General features: G+C 41.3%; 3 protein-coding genes across 11 annotated transcripts in view; 2 read left to right on the top strand and 1 right to left on the bottom strand.

Annotated features, from left to right (window-relative positions):
- Positions 1-1,484: 1,484 nt before the first annotated feature.
- On the top strand, positions 1,485-22,638 carry fez2b (fasciculation and elongation protein zeta 2b). 3 transcript variants are annotated; one of them, XM_089022009.1, is made up of 11 exons: positions 1,485-1,882; positions 8,415-8,523; positions 8,597-8,713; positions 11,159-11,300; positions 12,577-12,704; positions 13,856-14,005; positions 14,145-14,225; positions 15,868-15,943; positions 16,038-16,103; positions 17,232-17,257; positions 19,677-22,638. In XM_089022009.1, exons 1-10 carry the CDS (start codon positions 1,563-1,565, stop codon positions 17,240-17,242), a joined length of 1,200 nt encoding a protein of 399 aa, XP_088878135.1. In that variant the 5' UTR covers positions 1,485-1,562; the 3' UTR covers positions 17,243-17,257; positions 19,677-22,638. The 3 variants fall into 3 exon arrangements, with proteins under 3 accessions (XP_088878135.1, XP_088878134.1, XP_088878136.1); XM_089022008.1 differs by lacking the exon at positions 17,232-17,257; XM_089022010.1 differs by lacking the exons at positions 14,145-14,225; positions 17,232-17,257 and having other exon boundaries at positions 1,486-1,882.
- A 76-nt stretch (positions 22,639-22,714) lies between these two features.
- LOC148884000 (usherin) overlaps positions 22,715-27,289 on the bottom strand; it is a 111,300-nt gene continuing 106,725 nt past the window's right edge. For 3 of the 4 annotated variants that reach the window (XM_089022013.1, XM_089022011.1, XM_089022012.1), the window contains 6 exons: positions 25,844-25,952; positions 25,416-25,564; positions 25,255-25,353; positions 23,862-23,921; positions 23,646-23,783; positions 22,715-23,480 (listed from right to left, as the gene is read on the bottom strand). In XM_089022013.1, the coding sequence (XP_088878139.1) occupies positions 23,391-23,480; positions 23,646-23,783; positions 23,862-23,921; positions 25,255-25,353; positions 25,416-25,564; positions 25,844-25,952 (645 nt within the window). In that variant the 3' untranslated portion in view covers positions 22,715-23,390. Of the gene's footprint in view, positions 23,481-23,645; positions 23,784-23,861; positions 23,922-25,254; positions 25,354-25,415; positions 25,565-25,843; positions 25,953-26,243; positions 26,346-27,289 lie in introns of those variants that run through there. The other variant, XM_089022014.1, reaches the window with a different exon arrangement.
- lnc.lemp (lncRNA encoded micropeptide) lies at positions 26,350-27,216 on the top strand. Of its 4 annotated transcripts, none has more exons than XM_089022017.1 (2): positions 26,350-26,642; positions 27,034-27,216. In XM_089022017.1, exon 1 carries the CDS (start codon positions 26,465-26,467, stop codon positions 26,633-26,635), a length of 171 nt encoding a protein of 56 aa, XP_088878143.1. In that variant the 5' UTR covers positions 26,350-26,464; the 3' UTR covers positions 26,636-26,642; positions 27,034-27,216. The 4 variants fall into 4 exon arrangements, 3 of the variants coding, with proteins under 3 accessions (XP_088878143.1, XP_088878142.1, XP_088878141.1); XM_089022016.1 differs by having other exon boundaries at positions 26,355-26,662; XM_089022015.1 differs by having other exon boundaries at positions 26,368-26,674.

The raw sequence follows: 27,289 nt of genomic DNA, 5'->3' as shown, positions 1-27,289 counted from the left end.
AACCCCCATCTTTCCAAGTCCTAAAATTCACCACATTTGTTTTCCCAAATAAAAAAGAGTGAATAAAGCAGTCCAAAATCTGCAAAAAATTGAGCTACGAATTGGGCATTTTCAGAAAGTCCCACCCCCAGTTCGTGATGTCACGCCAAGACGTCTTGCATTGTTGGAGAATCCAAACAATGGCTTCAGATTCGGATAATATGCTTTCTTGTTACATATCCAGTTATGAATATGATTCAAATAGTTCTGAAGAGGAAAGCATACATGTTTGCAATCGATTAAAGAATTTATTCCGTGTCATTTTGAGGCAAACGGGCGGGGGGGGATGTCTCACCCAAAAAGAGGCAACAAAATGGCCACTGAGCTGTGAAGAATGAATCAGCCCGTTTCCACAGGCTGATAAATGATTTCCATGGAGCTTGGACTCCCTCTGCTGGCGGCTTTTGGATGTAACACACGGTTTAAAAAAACAGTACAGCAAAATACATTGACGTGATGGAAAGACGCTACAATACTTACAATACTTGGCAATAAAGATGATTCTGATTCTGACAATGCGTCTTTTTTTACGTCAGGAGACGGTCCTTTTCTGACGTCACGTGAGGACTCGTCACCAACTCAAAAACAAGACTTCCTGAATGTTCAGCGTGAGTCTTAAAACTTAAAATATAGCTATATGCGGTGGAATCTTATTAAAATACGCCCAGTAGAAGTCATTTGAAGTCATTTTACAAATTATGGACACAACTTGTCCGGAGACGTCGGTTGTCCTTTAAACATACGCATCTTTTCCGAAGCTATTTCGAATGCTGCTATAAAATTGTCCTTGCTATTGCCAAATCCAAATGCAAGGAAGAACCAACCCGCATTCAAATTTGTTATGTCTCCATGTTTTTAAATTCACATTTTTTTATTATCTATTGGAGAAAAATGTTTTCATTTTACAGTGTCATCTGTCATGATATGAGCAAATCATATTTGCATGTTCAACTAGTGATGCCTGGCTATAGACCAAAGGAGCATGCGCGCTGCTGCAAGTCAGTCTGATGAGAGCCACACATGTCAATTGCCTTCTCCCTCCAACCAACACAGCCGTCCTAAGAAAGAACCTCAACTCTATCCATAAGTTGTATCATTTACCGAACCCGCTTACACAAAGCAATACATCATCTAATGTGCCGTCGAAGGCCTTTTGGGTAATTGTTGTGGATTATTTTTTATGGCGTTCAAATTCAGCCGTTTTCCATTTAGGTTTTTCGTTGCAATGCAATTCCCGGTGCTAAATTGTATGCATTTGTTTAAATCTTTGACAGAACGTCAGACGTCGAGTTTGGTGAAAATTTGGTGTGTGCTTTTTGAATTTGTTTGAAAATACTGTACAGTACGGGGCAAGTGGACTGAGTTGGACACTTGTTGGATATGGGAGGAGCTTGTGTTGTTGCGAGGACGTCACATACCCCACCACTCCCCAACTCCGCCCCCACCGGACATCCAACTAGAGTCTCCAAGCCGAAAACAGCGCCACATTCCCGCTGTAAGCTCTCGGGCACCGCGCGGCAGACATGGCGGCTGCTCCGTTAGCCCACTTCGACGACGACTGGCAGGATTTCAATGAGTTCAAAGAATCGTCTGCGCAGCTGGACCAGCTCAACTCCAACGTGGCGGTCGACGACGGCGTGGGTTCGGCGTCGGGGGGCCTGGAAGATCTATCGGACCTGGACCATAGTTTTTCCGGGGAGATTTGCAGCTTCCAGTCCATGGAGGACCTGGTCCATGACTTCGACGAAAAGCTGACGGTGTGCTTCCGCAACTACAACACAGCCACGGAGCACATAGCCCCCATTAAGCCCATCACGGAGGAGACTTACCTGAAAGACGACGAGTGAGTGGCCGTCATTTTTAAAGTGCTCGGTTGCCACGTTAGCTTCAGCCGGTCGAGTCGAGGGTAGCTTCGCTGCAATTGGGCAATTTCAACCACAGCGCCGATAATTTAAAATACGTCTGTTGTTTCGACCGACTTGGAAAATGTGATTTGTTGAATCTAAATTCCCCATTATAAACTTTTTTTCCACATTGACAATAGGTTTTAGAAATAATAAAAAACAATTACAAACGTGCTAGCTCAATCAATCAATTGGTTTTCGCTCTCTTAAAGACGATGTCAGCGATATAACTGTCATTTTCCTATGATTAAAATTATATTTAAATTCGTTTAAAATAGTCACCCTGTGCAATGTAATATAAAGTTCACAGAGGTCAGACATTTGAACTTTAAGAAGTCAAAGTCAGCTTTATTGTCAAATATGCTAATATGCATGACATACAGCACACATGAAATTAATGTCCTCTCGGACCCAGCGTGCAAGGCACTTATAATGTGGCTTAAAAAGACATACAATTGTCAACAGATAATATATGTAATTTCTGAATGTAAAGTGAGGTAGTGTCGTATGTAAAGTGAGGTAGTGACGTATGTAAAGAGAGGTAGTGTCGTATGTAAAGTGACGTAATGTAGTTGTACAAACAACAAAAAAGGGTCGAAGTGAGGTCTTGCAGAAAAAAAACGAGAAAGATCAAAAAATAGAGTTCAGGATGACAGTACAGCGTGTACTCAGAGTTCGGTTAGTGTGGCAGTGGGAAGGGACAGGGGGGGCCGGCTTGCGAGGGAGTTGAGTCTCCTGACTGCCTGGTGGCAGAAACTGTCCTTGAGCCTGCTGGTCTTGGCTCGGAGACTCCGCAGTCTCCTACCCGATGGCAGCAGGCTGTCGGAGGGGTGGGTAGGATCGCCAGCGATTCTGATGGCTCTGCGGGTGAGGCGGGTGTTGTAAATGCCCTGAAGGAGGGGGGGTAGACACAGATGATCTTCTCAGCTGTCCTCACGATGAGCTGCAGAGTCTTACGGCAGCTTCCAGTAGTTTCATATTTTTTGGTAAGCAAAACCTTTTGTGTTAGCCTTTGTTGCTCTAGTTGCCCCACTGGTGTTCCAGAGCATTCAATACTGAGGCCTCTGCTGTTCTCACTCAGGGAGGATCAACCTTTTTCCGTTGGTGGTCCCTCTCTTTAGATTGATCTCTCACTGAACGATCGGCAAGCCTCGCTGTCCATTTTTAAAATCCATCTCAAAACTCAACTTTATCCTTTCGCTTCTGACTAAGCACAAGACTTGATTTTTGTGCTTTCTGCTGTCTTTGATGTTAATTTATTGTTTGTTGTATTAATTTTTTGGCTCCATGTACAGCCCTTTCTCTACAATGGTGGTTGGTTTAAAGACAAAACGTTGAGGTGAGGTATTTTCTTTAAAAAAAACCCTCTGCTGTGACAATACTAAATTTAATTGCATATGTTGCAAGACTTGAGCCAAAAAAAGGGAAGTTGATATATTGCCTCATCTTGAAGCAGTGGAGACGGTACCTACACTAAGAGTGAGAATGTTTTATCGTACGATTACCACACTACACTTGAACTGTAATGAATTACTGTTGGTATTTATATTAAATTTGTATTTTATTTATTATTGTATCTCTGTTTGTCTATGACTGTAAAGTGTCCTTCAGATCTAAGAAAGGCGCTTGAAATAAAATGTATTATTTATTATTATTAAAAACACTTGTCCCCCCCCCCCCCAGATACTGCATATACTAGTGATGCACGGCAAGATTCCATATTCGGCCCACAGGATTTTACACCACACTGTACTCTAGATACTGTAAATGTTAATTACTGCCATTTACACCCAAAAAATTGTTGGCGTTCCACAAGGCTATGGACAAGGTCCTCATATTTTAATTTACATTGTCCATCAATCCAAATTTTCTAACCTGTTTATCCTCTTTAAGGGTGCGGCTATCCCAGGTGTCTAATAGCTTAGGTAGGGTCCACCCTGAACTGGTTGCATCGCAATCGCAGGGCACACCTAGGTGAATAACCATTAGCATGCACCCTCACACCTCGGTACGATTTCGAATGATCCATTGGCCCGCCATGCATGTTTTGTGAATGTGGGAGGAAACCGGAGGACACACACAGGCGCGGGGAGAACATGTAAACTCCACAAAAGAAGGCAAGATCTGGAATTGAATCTTGTACCTCTGCACTGTGAGTCTGACATGCTAACCAGTACTCCACCATGCTGTCCATGTTATATTATACTTCACTTAAAGGACAACCGACAGCATTTTTTGTTTCCTGACATCAGAAAAACGTTTTATAGCATTTAAAATACCCAAAACGCGCAGGCTGATATTATTAGTCAAATGCAAGACACCAATAAAAATGACTTAGTGTCCCAAAACTACTTCAAAATGACCTCAGAAAGTTTCGGTTTCAGAAGGTCCCGCCCCCATGTTCGTGACGTCACGCCAGGACAATGGCTTCATATTCGGCGAAGATGCTTTCTTGTTACTCATCCATTTATGAATATGATTCAAATAGTTCTGAATAGGAAAGCATAAATGTTTGCAATCGATAAAAGGAGTCCTCCCATATCAATTTGAGCCGTCAATGACAGCAATGTAGCTTGCCAGAAAATGCAGAAAATGGCGCCCAAGCTCCGTCGAAAATGGGCTGATTTGTCTGCTGGGAATTTGTGTCAACTAGTATCAAATAGTAGTCTTGGTGCAACACACGATTCACCATCGCGCTATTTATGTTTTTTTCCTTCTAATTTCATCATCAACACGAAGTTTTCAGACCAAACAAAGTACTCAAAATGCATTGTGTGTCGCTTTCTCGGTCGAGGGCGTTCCAGACGTGACGTCGCGTCAGGCATCATCATCAACTCGAAACCAAGACTTCCTGAATATTCACTGCCAGTCTTAAAACGTAAAATATAGCTATATGCATATCCATTCCACACGACGCACAACAACACAAAGTGACAAAAGAAAACACAAAACAAGACAGAAAAAAGCAAGGCTCATGAGAGCACTTGCTGACGGCTGCCTACTCGGGCGCCATCTTGGACTTTTATTATACAGTGAGACCTCAACTTACGAACTTAATTGGTTCCCAGACAGTGTGTAAGGCGAAAAGTGTGTATCTAAAAAAATTCCCATAAGAAACCATTAAAATGGGAATAATCCGTTCCCGGGTTTCCATAAAATATACTTTTCAACTAAATAAGCCTTAAAACTACACACAACATACCTTATTCTATGTATAATAAATGTGCTATTATATTGTAATGAAAGAAATACACTGCATTGTATCATAAAGTCACTTTATTTACATTTGTGATGGTCATTGATGGCTTGATGGAATGGCGTTGGAGGTCGAATTTCAAAGGGAATTGCTGTTTGGAAAGAGAGGCACATTACATGAGGACGTAATTAAGGAAATAAACTGTGCTGTAAAATAAAGTTTTATTTACCTTTTTGATGGTCGTTGATGGCTTATGGAAGGAGAGTTACCTTCCATAAGGACTGTTGGTAACTTAACCTCTGGTGCTGTTCGGTCGTGTGCTTCCGCCGAAGATCACTCCGCCAGCCGTGGTGGGTGTGTATTATGAAAATAGTGCTTATTACAAGGTTTTTTTCAGATATTTGACGTTTGTAAGATAAGGTGTTTGTAAGTTGAGGTCTCACTGTATATTTAAAATGTTGAATCTAAAGCAATTTTGTGTTGATTGATCCATTGAATAGCATTTCGAGAGAGGAGTGCACATGGAAGGGACAAGTTCAATAATTGGACAGCAGCTCCTAAGTAACCCAGAGAAACCTTTTCTGCATGAATGCACTTTGGCAGGAGGGGACGTGCTTGGTCATTTAACGAGTTCACCAACAAATTCAGACGAAAAAGAAAAAAAATGTGTGAACGAAAGATAGTGCAGACAGCTGGATGAATATATTAAAGGACTGAATGTTGCTGCATTGAAATGTTGATCAACATGTTGTTGTTAATCAATATGTTGTTTTTTAATGCAATGAGAGCAAAACTAATTGTGTGGGTTTTTTTGGCAGGCAGGCGGCTACAGCTCAAGGCATTGTAAAATACGACTTTGCTGTCCTACATAGAACAACCGCAGCAGCAGCACCACCATCACCCTCCTGTCCTCACACTCCGCACACCACCTCAGGCAGAAACATGGCCGTTACGTAAACAAGCGCTGTGTGGTAGTGAGCGAGGACGCAAACGATGATGCGTGGCCTTGCAGCATCCTCACATGGATGTCATCATGTCGACTGACAGAACTTCCACCAAACAAAGTGGACTGAATTAATTAGTTTTATCTAGCCGTTGCATGTGAATGCTGCGAAAGAAATATACAGTTAAAAGGTTAGATTGTAGAACCTTGTTAAGGTTGTGGGAGCAAATATATACTAAGATGTAAACATTTGTGGACATCGTTGTTTTTAAATGGACCTGCATATGTCCTATATTTGAGGACAAAGAAAATCAATTATCACGCCTTGAGTGGTAACAGTTTTCTAGTACAGTGATACCTTGGCTTACGAACTTAATTGGTTCCCAGACAGAGTGTGTAAGGCAAAAAGTGTGTATCCCCCCAAAAAAATGTCCTATAGGAAACCATTAAAATGAGAATAATCCGTTCCCAGGTCCCCATAAGACATAATTTTCTTCTTTCTAATTTTCTAAGCCTTAAAACTACACAAAATACACCTTATTCTATGTGTAATAAATGTGCTATGGCATTCTAATTAAAGAAATAAACTGTACTGTATAATAACGTCGTTTTATTTACCTTTGTGATGGTCGTTGATTGCTTGATGGAATGGAGTGGTCGGTTTCATAAGCATGAAACACTTGAGGAACGTAACCTTCTTTCACCATCTTGAGGAATGATCCCTCGTCGGTGCTTTCTCTGTGATAATTGTATCTAGTTCCTCATCAATTGTGTTCTGTTTAGCTGGGCTAGTTGCTTTTTGCATCAAGTGTACAGATGGCTTGTGCGGGTTGTTTGTGGAGCCGGATTGATGGAATATTTTAACCTTGCAGTCAACACTCTGCCTTTGAACTATCAAAGTTGAAACTCTCACTGTCGTCTGCCTGTCTCTTTAATGTTTAAACCACCCCACCTCACTGCTGAGTTCTTGACCAATCATGTGGCTTTAATCGACGACTGCGGGCGGGGAATAGATGACAAAAACAGTCGGCTGCCATTTTATTGTGAGAAGAATGGGCTCGTTCACGAACGACACATCACTCATTGAGGCAGCTCCGTGTATGAAAAAAGTTCGAATGCCAAGGTAAAGTTCGTATGCCAAGGTAAAATGTTCATAAATGTAACGTCCGTAAACCGAAAAGTTCGTAAGCCAAGGGGTTCGTAAACCGAGGTATTACTGTATTTTGGTGAACAGTATTTCTTACCAGACCAACTCAAAACTTTTATCACCCAAAAGAATACAACAGTAATTATGGTCAAAGATGTGATATGGCAACACCCCCTTCACTCATTCACTGCCAGACGATGTGCAAAAATGCGTCCACTCCAGTGCCAGGGTTTTTGTCATTTTCACTCAAATTCGCAGAACCCACAGAATATTCATTTTACTGACGAGACAAACATTCAATCCAGCGGAAGAAACCATACACTCTCTTATTTTTAGAAAAAAAGAGTTACTGTATTTTCTGCACTATAAGGCGCACCTATGGAAAAGGTTTTTAAATACGTATGTCATTTGTTGAAAGTGCGCCTTACTACTACTACTACCAATACTGGACTACTAAATCATGTTTTTTTTTTACATATGAATTTTGTTTCAAAGTTATTAGAAAAAGTAAAACAAAAAAATACTGTGACATCCTTATTTTATTTGTATTTATTTTATACATGGTGACATTAGAGATGTATTTGAGTTACTTCCGGATTGAGTGAACACTGGCGCGTGTGGCTGCTGCTGCTCACCCACAGAAAAAAAACTTATCCTGTGACTGTAAAGTGACCTTGAGAGTTTTGAAAGGCACTTTTAAATCAGATTTATTATTATTATTATTATTATTATTATTATATTCCAGAAAATATGTTAATTCCCAAGTTGTATGGGTCTGGAGTTATCTGAGCTTAAAATGGGGAGCGGCTGTACAAAATAAAATACATACATATTGATTCATATAGCGCAACAACAACTGAAGATGTAGCAAAGCGCTAACATGGACAAAAGACAAATGCTACCCCTTCGTGGAAGGAAAAAGCATTGTCATAGGTCTGACAGCGCTTTATCGGCACCCCTGCAAGAAAACCCAAAACCCGACCAAATTCGGGAATGGCGCTCCATGTCACATTTTTCAATTCCTGAATAAATTCGGGAATGGCAGCGAATGAGTTGTTATAACCTTTAATTTATGTATTTATATTTTATATGTATTTATTTATATTCTTTTTAACATTAGCAAGCTTCAACACGTCATGCCTGGTCAACATTGACGAGGTGTGTGCTGTGTGTCCATCCTTGCAGGATGTGGAACACCCTGACAGACAATTATGGCAATGTGATGCCGGTGGACTGGAAGACGTCGCACACGCGCTTGCTTCATCTGCCCACCCTCAACCTCAACGAACGCCAGGTAGCTCGCGCACGGAAAACATGTATACTGGTTTGGTTAAGTGCTGGTGTAAATCAAGTTTTTCCATGGGCAGAAGTTTGACAACCAGTCGTTGGATCTGTCAGATGATGAGGAGCTGAGGGAGCAGATGGACATGCACTCCATCATTGTGTCCTGCATCAATGATGAGCCGCTTTTCACCGCCGAACAGGTGACAAACCACTTCAAAATACATCCAGGATTTCTTTAAGCTCGTCTAATATTTGCATGTTGAAACCAGAGATTTTTTAATTTGTTTCAAAATGAAAGTAAATCTTCCATTGCATTATAAAAAACATTCAATAGTTGGGGTTACATTTTTTTGGCTTAAAATATATTTGTCTGAAGTTGAATCGTCAAAAATATTATTAAAAAAATACTGTAAATTTTAGCACATTTCAATACAGTGAGACCTCAACTTACAAACACCTTATCTTACAAACTTTTCGTCTTAAGAACCTCTAATTTATGAAAATTAAACCTTATGATAAGCACTATTTTCATAATACACACCCACCACGGCTGGCGGAGTGATCTTTAGCGGAAGCACACGACCGAACAGTAAGAGTTAATTCACAAATGATATGGGTCTGGAGTTATCTGAGCTTGAAATGGGGGTGGCTGTACAAAATACAATACAATACAATACATACATATTGATTTATATAGTGCTTTAACAATAGCCAAAGCTGTAACAAAGCGTTAAATTGGACAAAAGGCAAAGTCTGCCCACTCGTGGAAGGGAAAAACATCGCCAGAGGTCAGACCAGCGCTTTATCGTCACCTCCCCATGAAAAAAAACGAAACCCAAATTAATTCGGGAATGGCGCAATGGTCACACTTCTGAATTCCCGAATAAATTCAGGAATGAAGCGAATTAATTCTTACTTTAAAGACATAATACAAATATGTATTTTAAAGGACAACCAACGTCACTTTTTTGTTTCCTAACTGACATCAGAAAGCATCTAAAATACCCGAAACACGCAGTATGATATTTTTATTCAAATGCAAAACACCAATAAAAATGACTTAGTGTCCAAAATCTGCAAAAAATTGAGCTGCGAATTGGGCATTTTCAGAAAGTCCCGCCCCCAGTTCGTGACGTCACGCCAAGACGTCTTGCATTGCTGGAGAATCATTACAATGGCTTCAGATTCGGAGAATATGCTTTCTTGTTACACCTCCAGTTATGAATATGATTCAAATAGATCTGAAGAGGAAAACATACATGTTTGCAAGCGATTAAATCATTTATTCCGTGCCATTTTGAGTCAACATTGGGGGGGAAATGTCTCACCCAAAAAGAGGCAGAAAATGGCGACCTCCTGTGAGGAATTAATCAGCCCATTTCCACAGGCTGATAAATTCCTTCCATGGAGCTTGGACGCAACACAAGGTTTTCAGACCAAACAAGCATTGACATGATGGAAGAACTGCTACAATGTGCCTTTTTTTTCGGTCAGGGGCGTTCCTTCAATGACGTCACCAACTCAAAAACAAGACTAACGGAATATTCAGCACGAGTCTTAAAATGTAAAATATAGCTATCTGCGGTGGAATCTTTGTAAAATACGCTCAGTAGAAGTCATTTGAAACCGTTTTACAAATTATGGACACAACTTGGCCGGAGACGTCGGTTGTCCTTTAAATAGGTGTCCTTTTTTATGCATTGCATACACTATTTGTTTATTTTTTAAGAATGAATACTTGTAATTTTAAATGTATTCCACCTCTTTTTGTTGTTTTATTAACTTCCAATTCCAAATATTGTCTTGAGAAAAATTTTGAATATTTCACTTGTCATGGTGGGTGTTCGGTTAATTTACGTTTCCACGTTTTCCCACCGAAAGGGATCCCAGAGAGCCCACACTGATACAACTCAACTCACTCTCGTTATTTATTGATTGAGTTTTGAATACATTGGTTCTTTTTGTTTGGTAGACGAGCAGTGAAGTAGGTCATAAACCTACAACTGGAAACACAGAATGTAACTGCAACTCATTCACAATCATTTCTATCACTATTTTGACATTATTTAGGTTTTAATCAACAGAAAGGTAGCACGTGGATGCAACTCACCGGCGGTGTGTCTCCCTCGGCTAACGAGCCACCTGGTTCAGACAGCATTTATCTCCACGGCCACACCCATTCACCGGCTGATCGGATTAACCCTTTCAAGTCTGCTTGTAAAGCCAAGTTTAACATGTGATTGCCTATTTACACAACAGTGGGGGACTGGTTACCAAGTCGGCCTCAGTGCAGAGGTGCAGGATTCGATTCCAGTCCCTGCCTCACTGTGTGAATTTTCCATGTTCTTCCTGTGCTTGCGTGGGTTTTCTCCGGGTACTCTGATTACCTCCCACATTACCAAAACATGCAGGGAATGGTGATTGAACACTCTCAATTGTCCCGAGGTGTGAGGGTACGTGTCGATGGTTGTTCATCTATGTGTGTCCTATGATGTCCCCCACCTACTGTCTGAAGACGGCTGGGATAGGCTCCAGCACTACCGGCGACCCTTGTGAGGATAAAGCGGATCGGATAATGGATGGATGGACTTGTCAAAGTACCACCCTCATTTTGCAAGTATGCGTTTTCCGCTTTTGGTCACCAGGTGATCGAGGAGATTGAAGAAATTATGCAAGAGTCTCCGGACCCGTACGACGATGAGAGCCCTTCCCAGTCCGACCTGTCCATGCTCTCCCAGGACCTTCACGGCCTGAAACGCTCTAGCTCTGACACCAGCTACAGCGACCGTAAGTTTCAAGTACAGTGATATCTCGGTTTACGAACCCCTTGCCTTACGAACTTTTCGGTTTACGAACGTTAAATTTATGAAACTTTTACCTTGGCATCCGAACTATTTTTCGGGATACACACGGAGCTGCCACAATGAGTGATGTGTCGTTCGCAAACGGGCCCATTCTTCTAACAAGAAAATGGCAGCCGGCTTGTTTTGGTCCTCTATTCCCCGCCTCCAGTTGTCGGTTGAAGCCACGTGATTGGTCAAGAACGCAGCAGTGAGGGTGTGGGGGTTACAGACAGAGAGTGAAGCCGTTCTCCAAAAAGAAAATGGCTGCCGACTTTTTTTGTCCTCTATTCCCCGCCCCAGGTCTTCGGTTAAAGCCACGTGATTGGTCAAGAACGCAGCAGTGAGGGGAAGTGGTTTAAACATTAAAGAGACAGGCAGAGGATAGTGAGAGAGTTTCAACTTTGATACTTCAAAGGCAGAGTGTAGACTGTAAGGTTAAAATATCCCATCAATCAGGCTCTACAAACAACCAGCACAAGCCATCTGTACACTTGATGCAAAAAGCTATCAACCCAGCTAAACAGAACACAATTGATGAGAAACTAGATAAAATTATTGCAGAGAAAGCACATGCAAGGGATCATTCCTCAAGATGATGAAAGAAGAAGGCTACATTCCTCATTAAGTGTTTAATGCTGAGGAAACCGGCCACTCCATTCCATCAAGCCATCGACCATCACAAAGGTCAATAAAATGACTTTTTTTACGGTACAGTTTATTTCTTTAATTATAATACTATAGCACAATTATGATACATAAATAAGGTATATTTTGTGTAGTTTTAAGGCTTAGAAAATTAGAAAGTAGAACATTATGTTTTATGGAGACCTGGGAACGGATTATTCTCATTTTAATGGTTTCCTATGGGAAATTAATGTTTAGGATACACAGTTTTCGCATTACACACTCCAATTAAGTTTTTGAGCAAAGGTATCACTGTACACACAAAAAAAGGGGGCGGGGGTTGCACGTGCGCTGTCCTTGCAGCTCAGCTGCATACTCCAGCTGGGCCTAATGAAGTGTGAGAGGTCGCTACATACGCACGTGTTTGACCTTCTTATGTAATGCGTGCTAAACGCAACCAGACATTACGTTATGTCATATAAAACAAATTTAATAACAGGAAATAGTTTTTCCACTCATGTTCACAAATGTGTGGCGAGAAATTTAGCCGCCACAGGGTTTGCTCTCACTGTATGCTTTGTTGGCTGCATGTTCAGGTTTGCGCCAACTGTCCATGTCGGAGCTGAACGAGACGCTGGAGAGGGTGGAGACGGCCATCCGCGGCTACAGCGAGGAGCTCATCCAGGCGCTGGCCTTGCGGGATGAGCTGGAGTATGAAAAGGAGGTGAGTCCCGTGCCTGCGTAGCCGTCGAGACACTTCCTTTGTTGGTCCATTAGATTGAATTGGATTACACTTTATTAGTCTCGCAGTGGAAAATTTTACATTTCACAGCAGCAAAGTGATGAAAGTAAGAGGAAAGGAAACGAAGAAGTAGAAACTCAAAATGCAGGAGCTGCTGTAAAGGCAGCCACTATTGCGACACCATTTTGAAGTCAAAACAACCAAACTCAATAACAAAGAATGCGGCATAACACAAAAGACAGTCATTCAATCTTTCTGCACCCTCTTTGTTGCATGAAGCAGTTCTAGATGAAAGATGAGCGTATCATAGCATCCCTTTCACCAGTGGATCAGGGACGTCATGGTGAAATGTGCATGTCTGCTACAAGCTAAATGTTGAAAGCAAACACGAAGTTGTAGCATCCATTGACAAAAAGAGATTGTCTCACAGCTCCTGTCCCACGTACATCCGCTTCAATTCCAAGCCGCGACAGTTCCACATACACAGATGCACGTCTATCTGCTCACACTTTTCCAACGGGTTTTGTTTATTTTGTTTTCTGCTAGTTCAAGAGTTTTCTTGAGAATATGTTCTATGTTATTATATTATTATTGTACATTTCATTTCTGGCGCCTTTCAACTCTCAAGGTCACTTTACAGTCACAGGATAAGTTTTACTATGGGTGAGCAGCGGCAGCCACCCGCGCCAGCGTTCACTAACCCCGGAATAACTCAAATAGATAAAAAGGTAGCTAATAGATAGCAAATAGCTAGCCAGCCAGACAGCTAATAGGTAGCTAGCTAGATAGCTATCGAGCCAGCTCTATAGCTAAGACTGTAGTATGTACATTTCTCCACTGCGAGACTAATAGAGGCTAATCACATCCAATCCAAGTATATTAAAACATTTCTGGTATACACAAGAATATATGACCATGAAAGATTATCCTGTTAGTACAGTGTGTGTGTTTGTGCCTCCTCTAGTCTATACGCAGCATACAGATTCAGTAGAAGTAAGCAGCAAAACGTATTCACCTTTTTAGCTACTTCAGAGGTCCGCCATTTTGTACGCTAAGCTGACACAAAGACAGTCTTGACGAACTTGGTTTTGACTGACGAGTACACTTGTTGTTTTGTGCGATTGTTACGGCAGGTGAAGAACAGCTTCATCTCGCTGCTCATCGACGTGCAGAACAGGCAGAAGGAGCACCGCGAGCTGCTTCGCAAGAAGAAAAAGATCCGCGGCGCAGCCTTGACCGCGTTCAACGGCCAGCGGACCACCAGCACGCACATTCCAGGCACGGTGAGTCGCAGCCGCCGCAGATGAGGCACGTCAATTGCTCAGCAGTTGGGAGAGGTGTGACCAGGACTTAGACATGGCCGGCAGGCTTCTCTCCTCATCTGTTTCCTCTTGCTTCCTTCCTTCCTTCAACTCCTTGTAGCGTCTCACTCTGGAGGGACTCTCCAATGTGATACAAAATGGCTTCCGTCAAACTTTTGGTACCACAGGAGGGGACAAACAGGTGCCCTCCCCTCTTTTTTTCTCTTCCTGATCTTTTTTCTTTTCCTTCCAAGCATGCTTCATTTTTCAACAGTTTGCCTGCACTGTTTTTTTTTTCCTTTTTACATTAGTACCTCTAATTTTTGTGTTTCGAGCCTCAACGGCGCCCTCGTCACGTTCAAGGCACATCAACTGTGTTCTGAGTCATTCACTTATTTCCTTCTTCACGATCACGGCACAGATATATCCAAGGTTATTTTTGTTCACATGATTAAAAAACAAAAAATGTTACATTTATAAGATGAACAAAAACTCTCATTAATCTCAAGAAATATCCGGCGCTTTTGCTAATTTAATGCACGAGTCTTTGGGGTTGATTTTAAATGTATTTATTTGGATAATACTGGGCAACTGTTAGCCGGACGAAGAAAAGGTTGAACAGTTGTTTGGGAGATGTAGATTTCTCTAATGTGTGTCTGTGTGAAGAGTTTGTACAGTCAAGTCTCGTTATATCGATATTCTAGGGAGTCCGAAAAATATCGATATAACCGGGACTATCGATATATCCGACCCTGCGCGCATGTAATTTTCTCTGTGCGTGCATAGAAATAGTATCGTAATAAGCGGGACTATCGATATAACCGATATCGATATAACGAGACTTTACTGTATTTGGCTCCAACGGCCAACCCGATCTTGTACTTTCAACCTGCAAAACTGCAATGCTAGTTAAAAACTGTCTTCCTTTTGTTTTTCACAATACAAAAAAAAGTACATGATACAACCGGGAAATCATGCCACATAGTTGGCAGCTTGATTTGATTTGGGTACTTGTATCCAACTAGAAATTGACCATGAGCTGCACTTATTGTAATTCAAAGACTATGAACTGTTAAATACAGTAAAGTCTCGTTATATCGATATTCAAGGGAGTCCGAAAAAATATCGATATAACCGGGACTATCGATATATCCGACCCTGTTTGCATGTAATTTTCTCCGTGCGTGCATAGAAATAGTATCGATATAACCGGGACTATCGATATATCCGATATCGATATAACGAGACTTTACTGTAGTATAAAATGTTTTGGAATATTTTTGTTGATTTTTTTTTCCACCACACATTTACCGCGGCGAAGGTTGCCTTGGTTTTCACAAAAGCACAGATTTATTGTTGTAAATTATATCTCCTGAAAAAGCACTCTGTCCTCAAATCCTAGCACAACATCGTCATCTACTGGCGAGTGTGAGTCATAACAGTGCTTTACGAACTTGATATTCATGGACAGACTGGGAGTAAGGAGTAAGGAATGAGCAGTACAGTGATACCTCGGCTTACGAACGTTTTAGCTCACGAACTCTTCGCCTTACGAACGTTAAATTCGCGAGAAAAAAATCTTGGCATATGAACTATGTTTCGGGAAACACACAAAGCACCACAATGAGTGATGTGACACTTTCTGGGAAGCAATTAAGTTAGTAAGCCAAGGTATCATTCGATTCGTTGACAGTGTGCTGAGCTCTCTCGGATTTGTGAGCGTGTCTATTTCGTGGATATGAGGGATTGATTCCGAACACAGCCATGTTCTCGAAAGAGGCCCGTGGGAATGCGCCCAAGTATGTCTTTGTGCATGTGTAAAATTCATGACTTTCTGTCTGCAGTACCTGACCACGGTGATCCCCTATGAGAAGAAAATGGGCTCCCCCGCCGTCGAAGACCTCCAGATCCTAACAAAAAGTGAGTCCGTCTGTCCCTCCAGCGTAATTGCACATCCCCACCCATTTTTTGCCACCCCGTTTTTGTTTACCCGTGCAACACTTTTGTGCCTCAGTTCTTCATGCGATGAGAGACGACAGCGAGAAGGTTCCTGCCCTGCTCACAGATTACATCCTCAAAGGTAAGCACACACCCCTTGATACTGTTTCTTCCAGTTGGAAGTACAGTGATACCTTGGTTTACGAACCTCTCGGCTTACGAACTTTTCGTTTTACGAATGTTAAATTTATGAAAATTTTACCTTGGCATACGAACTATTTTTCGGAATACACACAGCTGCTACAATGAGTGATGTGTCGTTCGTGAACGAGCCCTTTCTCCTAACAAGAAAATGGTAGCCGGCTCATTTTGGTTCTCTATTCCCCGCCCCCAGTCGTCTGTTAAAGCCACGTGATTGGTCACGAACACAGCAGTGAGTGGAGGTGGTTTAAACATTAAAGAGACAGGCAGACAACAGAGAACGAGTGACAAAATGGATAAAAAACAGTGAAATTTGGACTGGTTTCAACTTTGATAGTTCAAAGGCAGAGTGTAGACTGCAAAGTTAACATTTCCCATCAATCAGGCTCCACAAATAATCCGCACAAGCCATCTGTACACTTGATACAAAAAGCTATCAACCCAGCTAAACAGAACACAATTGATGAGGAACAAGGTAAAATTATCGCAGAGAAAGCACCTACAACAGATCATTCCTCAAGATGGTGAAAGAAGAAGGCTACGTTCCTTATCAACTGTTTCATGCTGATGAAACCGGCCACTCCATTCCATCAAGCCATCAACGACCATCACAAAGGTCATTAAAACCGCTTTATTATCCAGTACAGTTTATTTCTTTAATTATAATACCATGGCACATTTATTATACATGATGCAAGATAAGGTATATTTTGTGTAGTTTTAAGGCTTAGAAAATTAGAAGGTAGAAAATTATGTTTTATGGGGACCTGGGAACGGATTATTCTGATTTTAATGGTTTCCTCTGGGAAATTAATTTTTGGGATACACACCTTCCGCCTTCCACACTCTGTCTGGGAACCAATTAAGCTCGAAAGCCAAGGTATCGTTGTGGATTTGATAGTACATTTTCTGGGATCCTTTTTGAAGATCCGACATTGCAATTGCGTGGCCCTTGAGCCTGTGATCACGAGAGTGAGTGGAGGGAGGTTTTGTCGTTGCGTTTTCCCAACTTTGACTTTGCCTTCCTTCCTTGTGTCTTGCCCGTGCCGCTGCTTTGCGCTTTGGCCAGCTCTGGTATGAGAGCGCTGGATGAAGGTTTGTAAAGGACACTGACTCTTCTTCACCTTTCTCTCTTCTTGGGCTGGGCACTGCGGCACGAAAAGAAAATCTTGGCATTTTTAACTTCTAATAATCGGAGATTTACTGAAGAGAGGCTAAAATTTAAAGGATTTGGACAGTTAAATAAAGTGTTAATTTTTTTTATGTGGAAATCAATTTGTTGGAGATTAATGTATTAATTTTTGCCAAATATTCAAATATTCAATTCGCCTCCCCCCCAAAAAAATTAACTGATTAATTTAACCCTTACAATACCATAATCTCAAAATTTTATTTTTGGAAGAAATGTTATGCGGAATCATTTCATTGCCATCTAAGGAAGGCATGTCGATCAAGAAATGCAGAAATATGGATAATTTTTTTACAATATTTATAATATTGATCATAAATCTATTTGCTATCGATTAGCTATATGGGTGCCCATATAGCAGGCTACTTAGCTGGCTATCGATTAGCTATCTGGCTGCCTATCTAGCAGGCTACTTAGCTGGCTCTCTATTTGCTATCGGTTAGCTATCTGGCTGCCTCTCTATCCAGGTTACTTAGCAGGCTATTTGCAATCAATTATCTTTCTGGCAGCCTATCTAGCAGGCTACTTAGCTGGCTATCTATTTGCGATCAATTATCTTTCTGGCAGCCTATCTAGCAGGCTACTTAGCTGGCTATCTATTTGCTATCAATTAGCTATCTGGCTGCCTATCAAGCAGGCTACTTAGCTGGCTCTCTATTTGCTATCGGTTAGCTATCTGGCTGGCTAGATATCTAGCTGGCTATCTATTAGTTATATAGCTATCTAGCTGGCTATCTGTTATCTATCTATTGGCTATCTAGCTAGCTTCCTATCTATTTGAGTTACTTCCAGGTTGAGTGAACACTGGCGCGCGTGGCTACCGCTACTCACCCACAGAAGAACTTATCCTGTGACTGAAAAGTGTCCTTGAGAGTTATGAAAGGCGCTTAGAAAACAAATGTATTATTATAATAAATACAATCTCATCACGCATCTCTATTAGTTTTATAGACAAAACTATAGATAAAGAGTTTATACACCATAATACAAACATAGGAAGCCATTTTTATGGATATTTAGTAACAAACAATATAAAACCGAGCCAAGTAATTTGCACTCACTTGGACGCCAGGAGTAATTCTGATGCAATCTTTTGTCACTAGGTATCGGAAGAATGGGGTACGAACTTGTACCAACAGCAAATTTGGGAAGAAACTTACTCTCCTTTATTTTCTATGAGTAAAAATTCATGGCGGTATTTTTAATTTTAATACTAATACAGTGATCTCAGCTTAAAAACGCTTTAGCTCACGAACGTTTCGGCTTGCGAACATTAAATTCGTGAGCATATGGTCTTGGCTGGCGGACTAGTTTTCGTCACCTCCTTTCTTTGAGTGCAGACGTGGTTTGTTTTCGAGGGTAGTACTTTTGCTATTATGTAAACGAAAAAGACCCCACCATAGGCTCGTGTTAAGATGAAGAAGACAAAGAAAATTACGGTTGAGCAGAAGAAGGAGATCATCGAAAAACACGAACGAGGCGTGCCATTGTGTGACTTAGCATCCTAGTACCAGTATGCTAAGTCGACCATTGCTACGTGTGGCGAAGGGTGTTTCTGTGTTTTCTAAGCAACGGTGTCAGGAAATAGAAGGGGTTGAAAAACTTCTGTTGATTTGGATGAACAAAAAGCAGCTAGCAGGGGACAGTGTGAGTTGAGGGTATTATTGCCAAGAAAGCACGGCAATTTCATTCGGATATCAAGAGGCAACTACATCAATGACCATCACAAAGTTAAATAAAACGACTTTATTATACATTACCGTTTAGTTCTTTAATTACAATCCAATTGCACATTTATTATACATAAAATAAGGTATATTTTGTGTTAGTAGGAAATTGTTTTATGGGGACCTGGGAACAGATTATTCTTATTTTTAATGGTTTCTCATGGGAAATACATGTTCGGCAGACAAACTTTTTGCCTTACACACAGTCTGGGAACCAATTCAGTTTGTGAGCTGAGGCATCACTGTGTACAATATTTATGCTGATGATTATCACAGCATTAGAATCCAACTGCGATTAGCGCATATCATCTTGAAGTCATTTCAAATAAGGAAGCCGCAAAACCAATTTTTTTTCCCCCTCAAATCATGCCGAGTAAATAATAGTTGTTAAAAATCGCCCAGCCCTTGCATTCAAGTTTGTGTGCTTAGTTCCATTTATCCCCTTTTACCCCCCCCCCACCGGAAATACCGGCGTAACAGCACCCCTTTAGCAGCTAGTAGCCAGTACTTCATCACCTGTAGTGGTTGTCTTCTCACCTCAAGCTCATGCAGTATTTTGAAACTCATTGTTTCAACCCCTCTTGTGCTGTAATTGCAGTTCTCTGCCCCACGTAATTAAAAAAAAAAGTGTCCAGAACCTCCCTGGAGTGATGTTGCAAAGAACCTTTGGAACGTTGGATCTTTTCAGCAAAAACTTTCTTACCTGATCATGATCTGGATATCGACTTGGACAATCCCGATTCTCCGTGGATGTGAACCAGTATTACTCATCGCCCCCAGGTGACTCCTTGTTTTTAATGTTCTTAAGCAAATGAAATGCAATCTGGGTTTTTTTTTTTGCGCACAAAGGAAAATACTTGGCTAGTCGAGACTCCAGGTGGCACCGAAATGACCGTGAGATCCATCAAACTCTGCTAGGCGCAGTCTGAATGTTGAAAGAATATATTTTATGTCTACACAAAACGAAAAAAAAACATGCAAAGCCAGATGAACATGTACTTGAGTAGTGATGTCACGTTCACCACCTCCCTCGTACCTTCCACATCGCTAATGCTAGCTAGCAAACAAACCTAATGGCTCGATAGAGCCGTGAAGCTTTTGGTGTTTAGTTATTTCCACACCTTAGGTAGTAATATGTGTCATTATCTACTCACGGTGCGCATTTGTTGATTAGCGCGAGAAAAGCTTTTAGCTAGTTAGCATGCTACCTTAGCCAATGACAAACATTTTCTTTATTTTTCCTTTTGGCACTCCGACTGGAAGCTTTTTTTAAGCGACAGTCACTGAGCAATTGAACATATCACAAATGGTCAGTGTTTTATGGCAAAATTTAACAAGTGCGGCGGCTAATAGTGCACGGTCAAGCAGCACAAAAGAGCATTCATTTTTCATATTTAAGAGTTTGTATTTGATTGTTTTGTATTGTTGGCCTTTAAATGTTTTTCAAAATAAGACAAACGGATAATTACTTGATGGCGACGTCACCGTGACAGTTTTTTTACGTTACTGGGCTCGCTACCCAAGTAGGCTCTATTCTACTTTTTGATACAATATAGCTGTTTGTACTTGAACATTGATTTAGATTATTTTTTTTTGCATAAAAATGTTTGGGAAATGTCCATTTAAAGACTCTCTTCAAAAAATCATCGATTGGAATTGGCTAACCATTTTTATGTGCAACACATTCAAAATGCAGTTAATTGTAGGGCTATTAAAGGACAACCGACAGCATTTTTTTGTTTCCTAACTGACATCCGAAAAACGTTTTATAGCATCTAAAATACCCAAAACATGCAGGCTGATATTTTTAGTCAAATGCAAAACACCAATAAAAATGAGTTAAAGTGTCCCAAAACTACTTCAAAATGACCTCGGAGATGCCGAGTTTCAGAAGGTCCCGCCCCCTTGTTTGTGACGTCACGCCAGGACGTCTTGCTTGCCGTGCTCTGGAATCAAAACAATGGCTTCAGATTCGAAGAAGATGCTTTCTTGTTACTCATCCAGTTGTGAATATGATTCAAACAGTTCTGAAGAGGAAAGCATAAATGTTTGCAATCGATTAAAGAAGTCCTTCCGTGTCATTTTGAGGCATCTGGATTGCAATGTAGCGTCCCAGAAAATGCACAAGATGGCGCCCAAGCTCCGTTGGAAATGGGATGATTTGTCTGCTGGGAATTTGTGTCAACTAGTATCAAATAGTAGTCGGATCTACACGAAGTTTTCAGACCAAACAAAGTACCCAAAATGCATTGTGTGTCGCTTTCTCGGTCAGGGGCGTTCCACACGTGACGTCACTTTAGGAATCGTCATCCACTCGAAAACAAGACTTCCTGAATATTCAGCGCGAGTCTGAAAAGGTAAAATATAGCTATATGCCGTGGAATCTTTGTAAAATACGCTCAGTAGAAGTCATTTGAAGTGATTTTACAAATTATGGACACAACTTGTCTGGACGCGTCGGTTGTCCTTTAAATACTTTAAAAACAAGTTTGGGAATAAAAGGTATTTTAATGCTGGTAATGATCTACTCGACTTGTTTTTATTAGGCGCTACTGCGTTTAAAATGTCATTGAGAGTTTTGTTGGAAAAACACTAAAATATCTGATCCTGGTAGTGAGCCTAGTGGAACACCACCAGGTTTGCTCTAACTACAGCTGTGGTGAAATCGAATGCAAATGAAAAACATTTGACCAGCCCATGAATATAAAACAACCATAAAACAAAACGCTAGGTACGTCGCTAACTGCATGGTTTCTTGCACCGTGTGACCATTTACTCTAACATCCGAAATTGGCGCAAATCAGGATGTATTTTTTTTAATTCAACATGCATGACAGTTTTCTATTTTATTTTTTTCCGGGTAAAGAAACAGAACTCGAAAGTCCAATCGCACTCAGGTACGACCGTTAGCATCTTCAGTCGTATTGCATTTGTTCGTAAAATGTCTGTTGTAAAGCCCTCGAGCATCTAATCTACTTTATATTGAGATTTCCAAACGACGTTTAGGTGTTTAACGGCAGTGAGGAAAAAAAAAGTTCTTGCCTGAAAGGGATTCTGTGTTAATTCTGACGTGCCGCCTGCACTTTTCTGCCGCATGTTGTGTCTGTGTGTATGTTTTTGTTCAATTGGATTTCTTTTGACTGTTCTCGTAGCACGTCTGAAATTTTCAGTCTTATTTGCTGACTGACACGTGAAATCAAAATCAGGGCCATTTTAGATCATGAAAATATTTTTGATGTAATCTAGTAAGAAAAGACTAGTTTTCTAATAAAACCTCAATCTCTGGTCAAAAGTACAATTTTGCAGATTTATATTTTATATGCAAAGACCAGCAATAGTCACACTTTGGAAAGAAAAATATTTCTACATTAACTCGACTGATTTGTCATCGTTTTTAATGCATAGGATAACAATTGGGAGTGTTTGTTTACTGTTTCACGCGGTACTGCAGTATATTAATTTATTGTGTTACTGTTTGTTTTTGTTCTTTTTGTGACCGTTATATTGACTGTAATTGGCAGCCTTGCACCTCATTTCAAATAAATGACTATTTGAAGACGTAGCCGCACCTTTTTTTCATCTTTACATTGCTCTAGTCTAAAGTAAGAACTCGCATTGATTAAATGATTGCTTTTTAATCTGCGCATTTGAAATCATGCAAGTCTACTGCTACTGAAAAGTGAAAATTGCACCCTAAACACACTCAGTCACAGACTCTCCTTGCAACTGTGGAGAAAAGTCAAAGCTGTAAAAAGAATAATTGAACTTTTAAATTGCAAAAAATAAGTTCACCTTTAGTGCATAGGTGTCAAAGTCAAGGCCCGGGGGCCAAATCCGGCCCGCCACATCATTTTTTTTGGTCCACGAAAACAAATCAAACTTGTGAAATTCCATGATGCTTGCTAAAATCCTAACCAAAATGTCACATTTTTCAATGTAAAACCACAATAACAGTCAATATTATTGATTTCAGATTTGAAAGGTAGTTATTCATTAATTTGTTGTGCGCCTCTATATGTAATATGTGGTGGGGATTAAACATTCTAATGGCTTCCCCAAATTCATAACGGCCCTCGAGAGGAAACCATTACTACAATGTGGCCCGCGGCAAAAAATGACTTTGACATCCCTGCTTTCGTGGCATCTTTGTGCTGATGAACTATGTTAAAGTAAGGCGGGGAGCTTCTCTTGTATTATAACAGATAAATAAATCTCTGTCCAGTATAAATGTCCCCACGTACTTTATTCTGAAGGGGGTGTCCATCCATTTTACTAGTGGTACTTGCCTGCAGCATTTTATCTCAAATGTCGCTCACAAATTGGTGTCTGTGAACATGGTGTGTTCTTTGCGAACGGTGCTGAAGCCTTTAACGCTGTCCACAAACTCCTCGTCGTCCATAAACTGTTGATGGATGAGAAAAAGGCTTTCAAAGCCGGCTTGCGCTTTTAGTCATTTTTAACAAAAACGTCATATCCACTGATTTTTAATGATACTCGAGTCATGTGTTCCTCAAGGCAGAATTCCAGGACAAGTCCTAAACGCTCAGAAGTTTGGTAGCTGGCTCACCATTCCACTGTCATGCCCCCACGCCTCTGCCGACGTCTTGGTGGCAATCACATGGCTGATGCTGCGCCTCAATGAAGTCCCGCCCACTCCTCCTCCTTCTTCACCCTGAGCACTCTCACATTTGGTCTCCAACGCCTCCTGGTGGCCAGGAAGATGTAAGTCAGATGGCAACACAGGTGCATCGGGGCGAATGGGGGGGGGGGGGGGGGGGGTTACCTCCATTTTGATGGTGTAGGACTTCAGCGTCACACTGCTGATCACACCTGCCGTGTCGAACTGAAACCAGCACAAAATGGAGCTTGTTTTCACACACCAGTGTGTGTGTGTGTGTGTTTTTTCAACATACAGTGATACCTTGGCTTACAAACTTAATTGGTTCCCAGACAGTGTGTAAGGCGAAAAGTGTGTATCCCAAAAATTAATTTCCCATGGGAAACCATTAAAATGAAAATAATCCGTTCCCAGGTCCCCATAAAACATAGTTTTATACTACTTTTTAATTTTCTAAGCCTTAAAATGACACAAAAATACCTTATTTTATGTATAAACTCAAAGACAAAGTCAGCTTTATTGTCAAATATGCTAATATGCATGACATACAGCACAGATGAAATTACTGTCCTCTCAGACCCAACGTGCAAGGCACTTATAATGACTTAACAAACATGATAATAAATGTGCTATGGTATTATAATTAAAGAAATAATCTGTACAGTATAATAAAGTCATTTTATTTACCTTTGTGATGGTCGTTGATGGCTTGATGGAATGGAGTGGCCGGTTTCATCAGCATTAAACACTTGATGAGGGCCGTAGCCTTCTTCTTTCACCATCTTGAGGAATTATCCCTTGGTTGCCGTGCTTCTTCTGCGATCATTTTACCTAGTTCCTCATCAATTGTGTTCTGTTTAGCTGGCTTGATAGCTTTTTGCATCAAGTGTACAGCTGGCTTGTGTGGGTTATTTGTGGAGCCTTTTAACCTTCCACTCTACACCCTGCTTTTGAACTATCAAAGTTGAAACGAGTCCAAATATCACTGTTTTCTATCCATTTTCTCACCATTTCACTTTTTTTTGTTTCAAGCTCTGTCTCCCTTTTGTGTGTGTGTGTGCGCGTGTTTTCTCACTCTTCCTCTGTCGTCTGACTGTCTCTTTCATGTTTAACCCCCCCCTTCACTGCTGTGTTCTTGACCAATCACGTGGCTTTAACCGAAGACGCCATTTTGTCCTTTGTAGAACGGCCTCACTCTCTCTCTTGTCTGTCTGTAACCCCCACCCCTCACTGCTGCGTCCTTGACGAATCACGTGGCTTTTGCCGAAGACTGGGGGCGGGGAATAAAGGACCAAAACAGTCAGCTGCCATTTTCTTGGTAGAACGGTCTCGTTCGTGAATAACACATCACTCGTTGTGGCAGCTCCGTGTGTATCCCAAAAAATAGTTCGTATGCCAAGGTAAAATTTTCATAAATTGAACATTCGTCAACCGAAAAGTTCGTAAGCCAAGGGGTTACATTTGACTTCTTTCAATTTTACTCTTCAATCGAGTTAGTGTTTTCATCTTCTTGTGGCTTTTACAGTTCTATTGTGAAAAAAATGGCAGCCCCTCTCACCAAAACAGAGTTGTTGGCTGGATAAACTGCCATGGGGCTTCGTTTGTGCATGGCTACCAGTGGGGGTCTGTCTCTGGTTAAGGGGGCCTTTTTCAGCACCTGTGGCAAAGTTTTCATTAGCTGTTATTTAGGTGTCTGGCACACATGGTCACCTGACTGACCTTGTGGAGTGCCAGGCCAAGCGCGACGGCCATCAGAAACAGGGCGACGGCTGCCATTGCCGCCATGAACCACAGCTCCTGGAAAACTGGACGCTGTTTTGACTCGGCCCGCTCGCCTCCCATTGGTTCTGCTGGAGGGGCGGGGCTTCCTGGAAGACACATTTGTGACAAAGGTATTCATTCACGAAATTTTAGGAAATCACCAAAACGCGTTTTTCCCCATACAGTGATAAATACTACATTTGATTTTAGTTTTGTCCCCACAAAAACTGTTTGGACAATTTATAGGTATAAAGTGTCCAAAAATTATTGTCCTCACAGGAATACGATATCAACATGCATATTTATTGTATTGAAAATTAGTGTCTCAAATTCTGATCCTAGCGTTGTCGTTTATGTACGAAAAATGGAACACTAGACCAACTTACTGGTGTTGCGGTCCGTTTTGGGGTCTATGTCGGAGGTCTTGTGCAAGTCATCAGAATGCCGAAGACCAGCTCGCTGACCCTTTGGAACGCTTACTCTTGCTCCATTGAACTGTCACATATGAAAGACTCAAACATACAAAAATCTACAGGCGACTTCATAATGTGTTCAAATTATAAACAAACAAACTATTGTTAGTGTGTGTGTGTGTGTGTGTGCTGTCCCATCAGCCTTTGCTTCAGTGTCTCCAGAGCAACAAACTGGTGTCATTTTACCTGAGAACATAAGCTTCCAATGCCAAACTCACCGGCTTTAAACCTAGCCGCACACCTTGCCCCTCCCCCATTTCGTGTGTGAGCGCGCGCGTGTGTGTTAAAATAAAAAAGAATGTAACACGCATACCAAAAAAATTATAAACGTTCCAGACGTGTTGTGATTAGAACAAGGATCCCCCCCCCCTTCGCTGCCTCTCTCATTCACGCACACACTCACACAGGCGCGCGCGCGCGCGCGCACGCACGCTTTCGTGCCACTTCCGTCTTGGTTTGCCGAGTTATCGCGAGACTTGTGCCAATGGTTTCATTTCTGGTTTCGCGCGACAGGCAAGCCGTGGCGCGGGCATTATGGCCGACTTTTCGGAAAGGTCAGTGCAGGTGGCCGTCGTCGTGTCCTTCCTGGCGGGTTTTGCAGCCGGCTGGCAGGCAAACAGAATGCGGAGGAAGTTTCTGGACTGGCGGAAGAAGAGGCTACAAGACAAACTGTGGGAGACGCAGAAGAAAATCGACTTGTCCTGAACCACTGGTTCGTCATTAAAGAACCAGGCACGATATTCGGTACACACGCCCTCTCCAAAAGAAGAAGAAACATTATGTGAGACGACGTTCTTGTGATTTAGCTTGTATTACGCCAAGGGATTTGTGTCGATACTTATGTTTGTATTGTCAATGGTGCCTCCAAGTGGCCAAATATTGAACGACACTTTGTTTTGAATGACACTTTCATTTATTTAATAACTTATTTCCACAATATTCAAGTGTCATTAATAGGAAAAAAATATGATCTAATTTTGATCGTGTCTCTAATATTGTTCCATGTTAATGTCTCGGAATTTTACACTCCAAAGTACTTTCAAATGTATTAGGGGCATGAATTTGCTCGTGCAGATCGAGTGAAGGTCTATATTATGTTTCAGGTGCTCTCTCCGAGGATGGCTGGTCGATGTTTCTACGTTTTGGCCACCATAGGAGGAAGAAAAACAGGAATGTCCGGTTGTCAATCCTCAATTTTTTTTGACAACTGTCCAAACTGCAAAAGAAGAACATTCATGTATCTTGTCTCATTTTTCTTGGTGAAGTAAATGATGTGTTTTCCAAGATTCACAGCACTCAATTTTAATAACAATGCTGATTGGACGTGTAAATATTACACATCCATTATCACACACAATT

Source organism: Hippocampus bargibanti, linkage group LG19 (assembly GCF_051943395.1).
Source record: "Hippocampus bargibanti isolate YZ-2025 linkage group LG19, ASM5194339v1, whole genome shotgun sequence".
Taxonomy (NCBI): domain Eukaryota; kingdom Metazoa; phylum Chordata; class Actinopteri; order Syngnathiformes; family Syngnathidae; genus Hippocampus; species Hippocampus bargibanti.
The sequence above is the reverse complement of the archived record's forward strand: the minus strand, read 5'-3'. Positions and strand labels throughout refer to the sequence as shown.

Coding starts and splice junctions, on each gene's coding strand:
- fez2b (XM_089022008.1), top strand. CDS start 1,563: ATGGCGGCTGCTCCGTTAGCCCACTTCGACGACGACTGGCAGGATTTC. Junction 11,301..12,576: donor TGACACCAGCTACAGCGACC/GTAAGTTTCAAG, acceptor CTGCATGTTCAG/GTTTGCGCCAACTGTCCATG. Junction 15,944..16,037: donor CCTCCAGATCCTAACAAAAA/GTGAGTCCGTCT, acceptor TTTGTGCCTCAG/TTCTTCATGCGATGAGAGAC.
- lnc.lemp (XM_089022017.1), top strand. CDS start 26,465: ATGGCCGACTTTTCGGAAAGGTCAGTGCAGGTGGCCGTCGTCGTGTCC.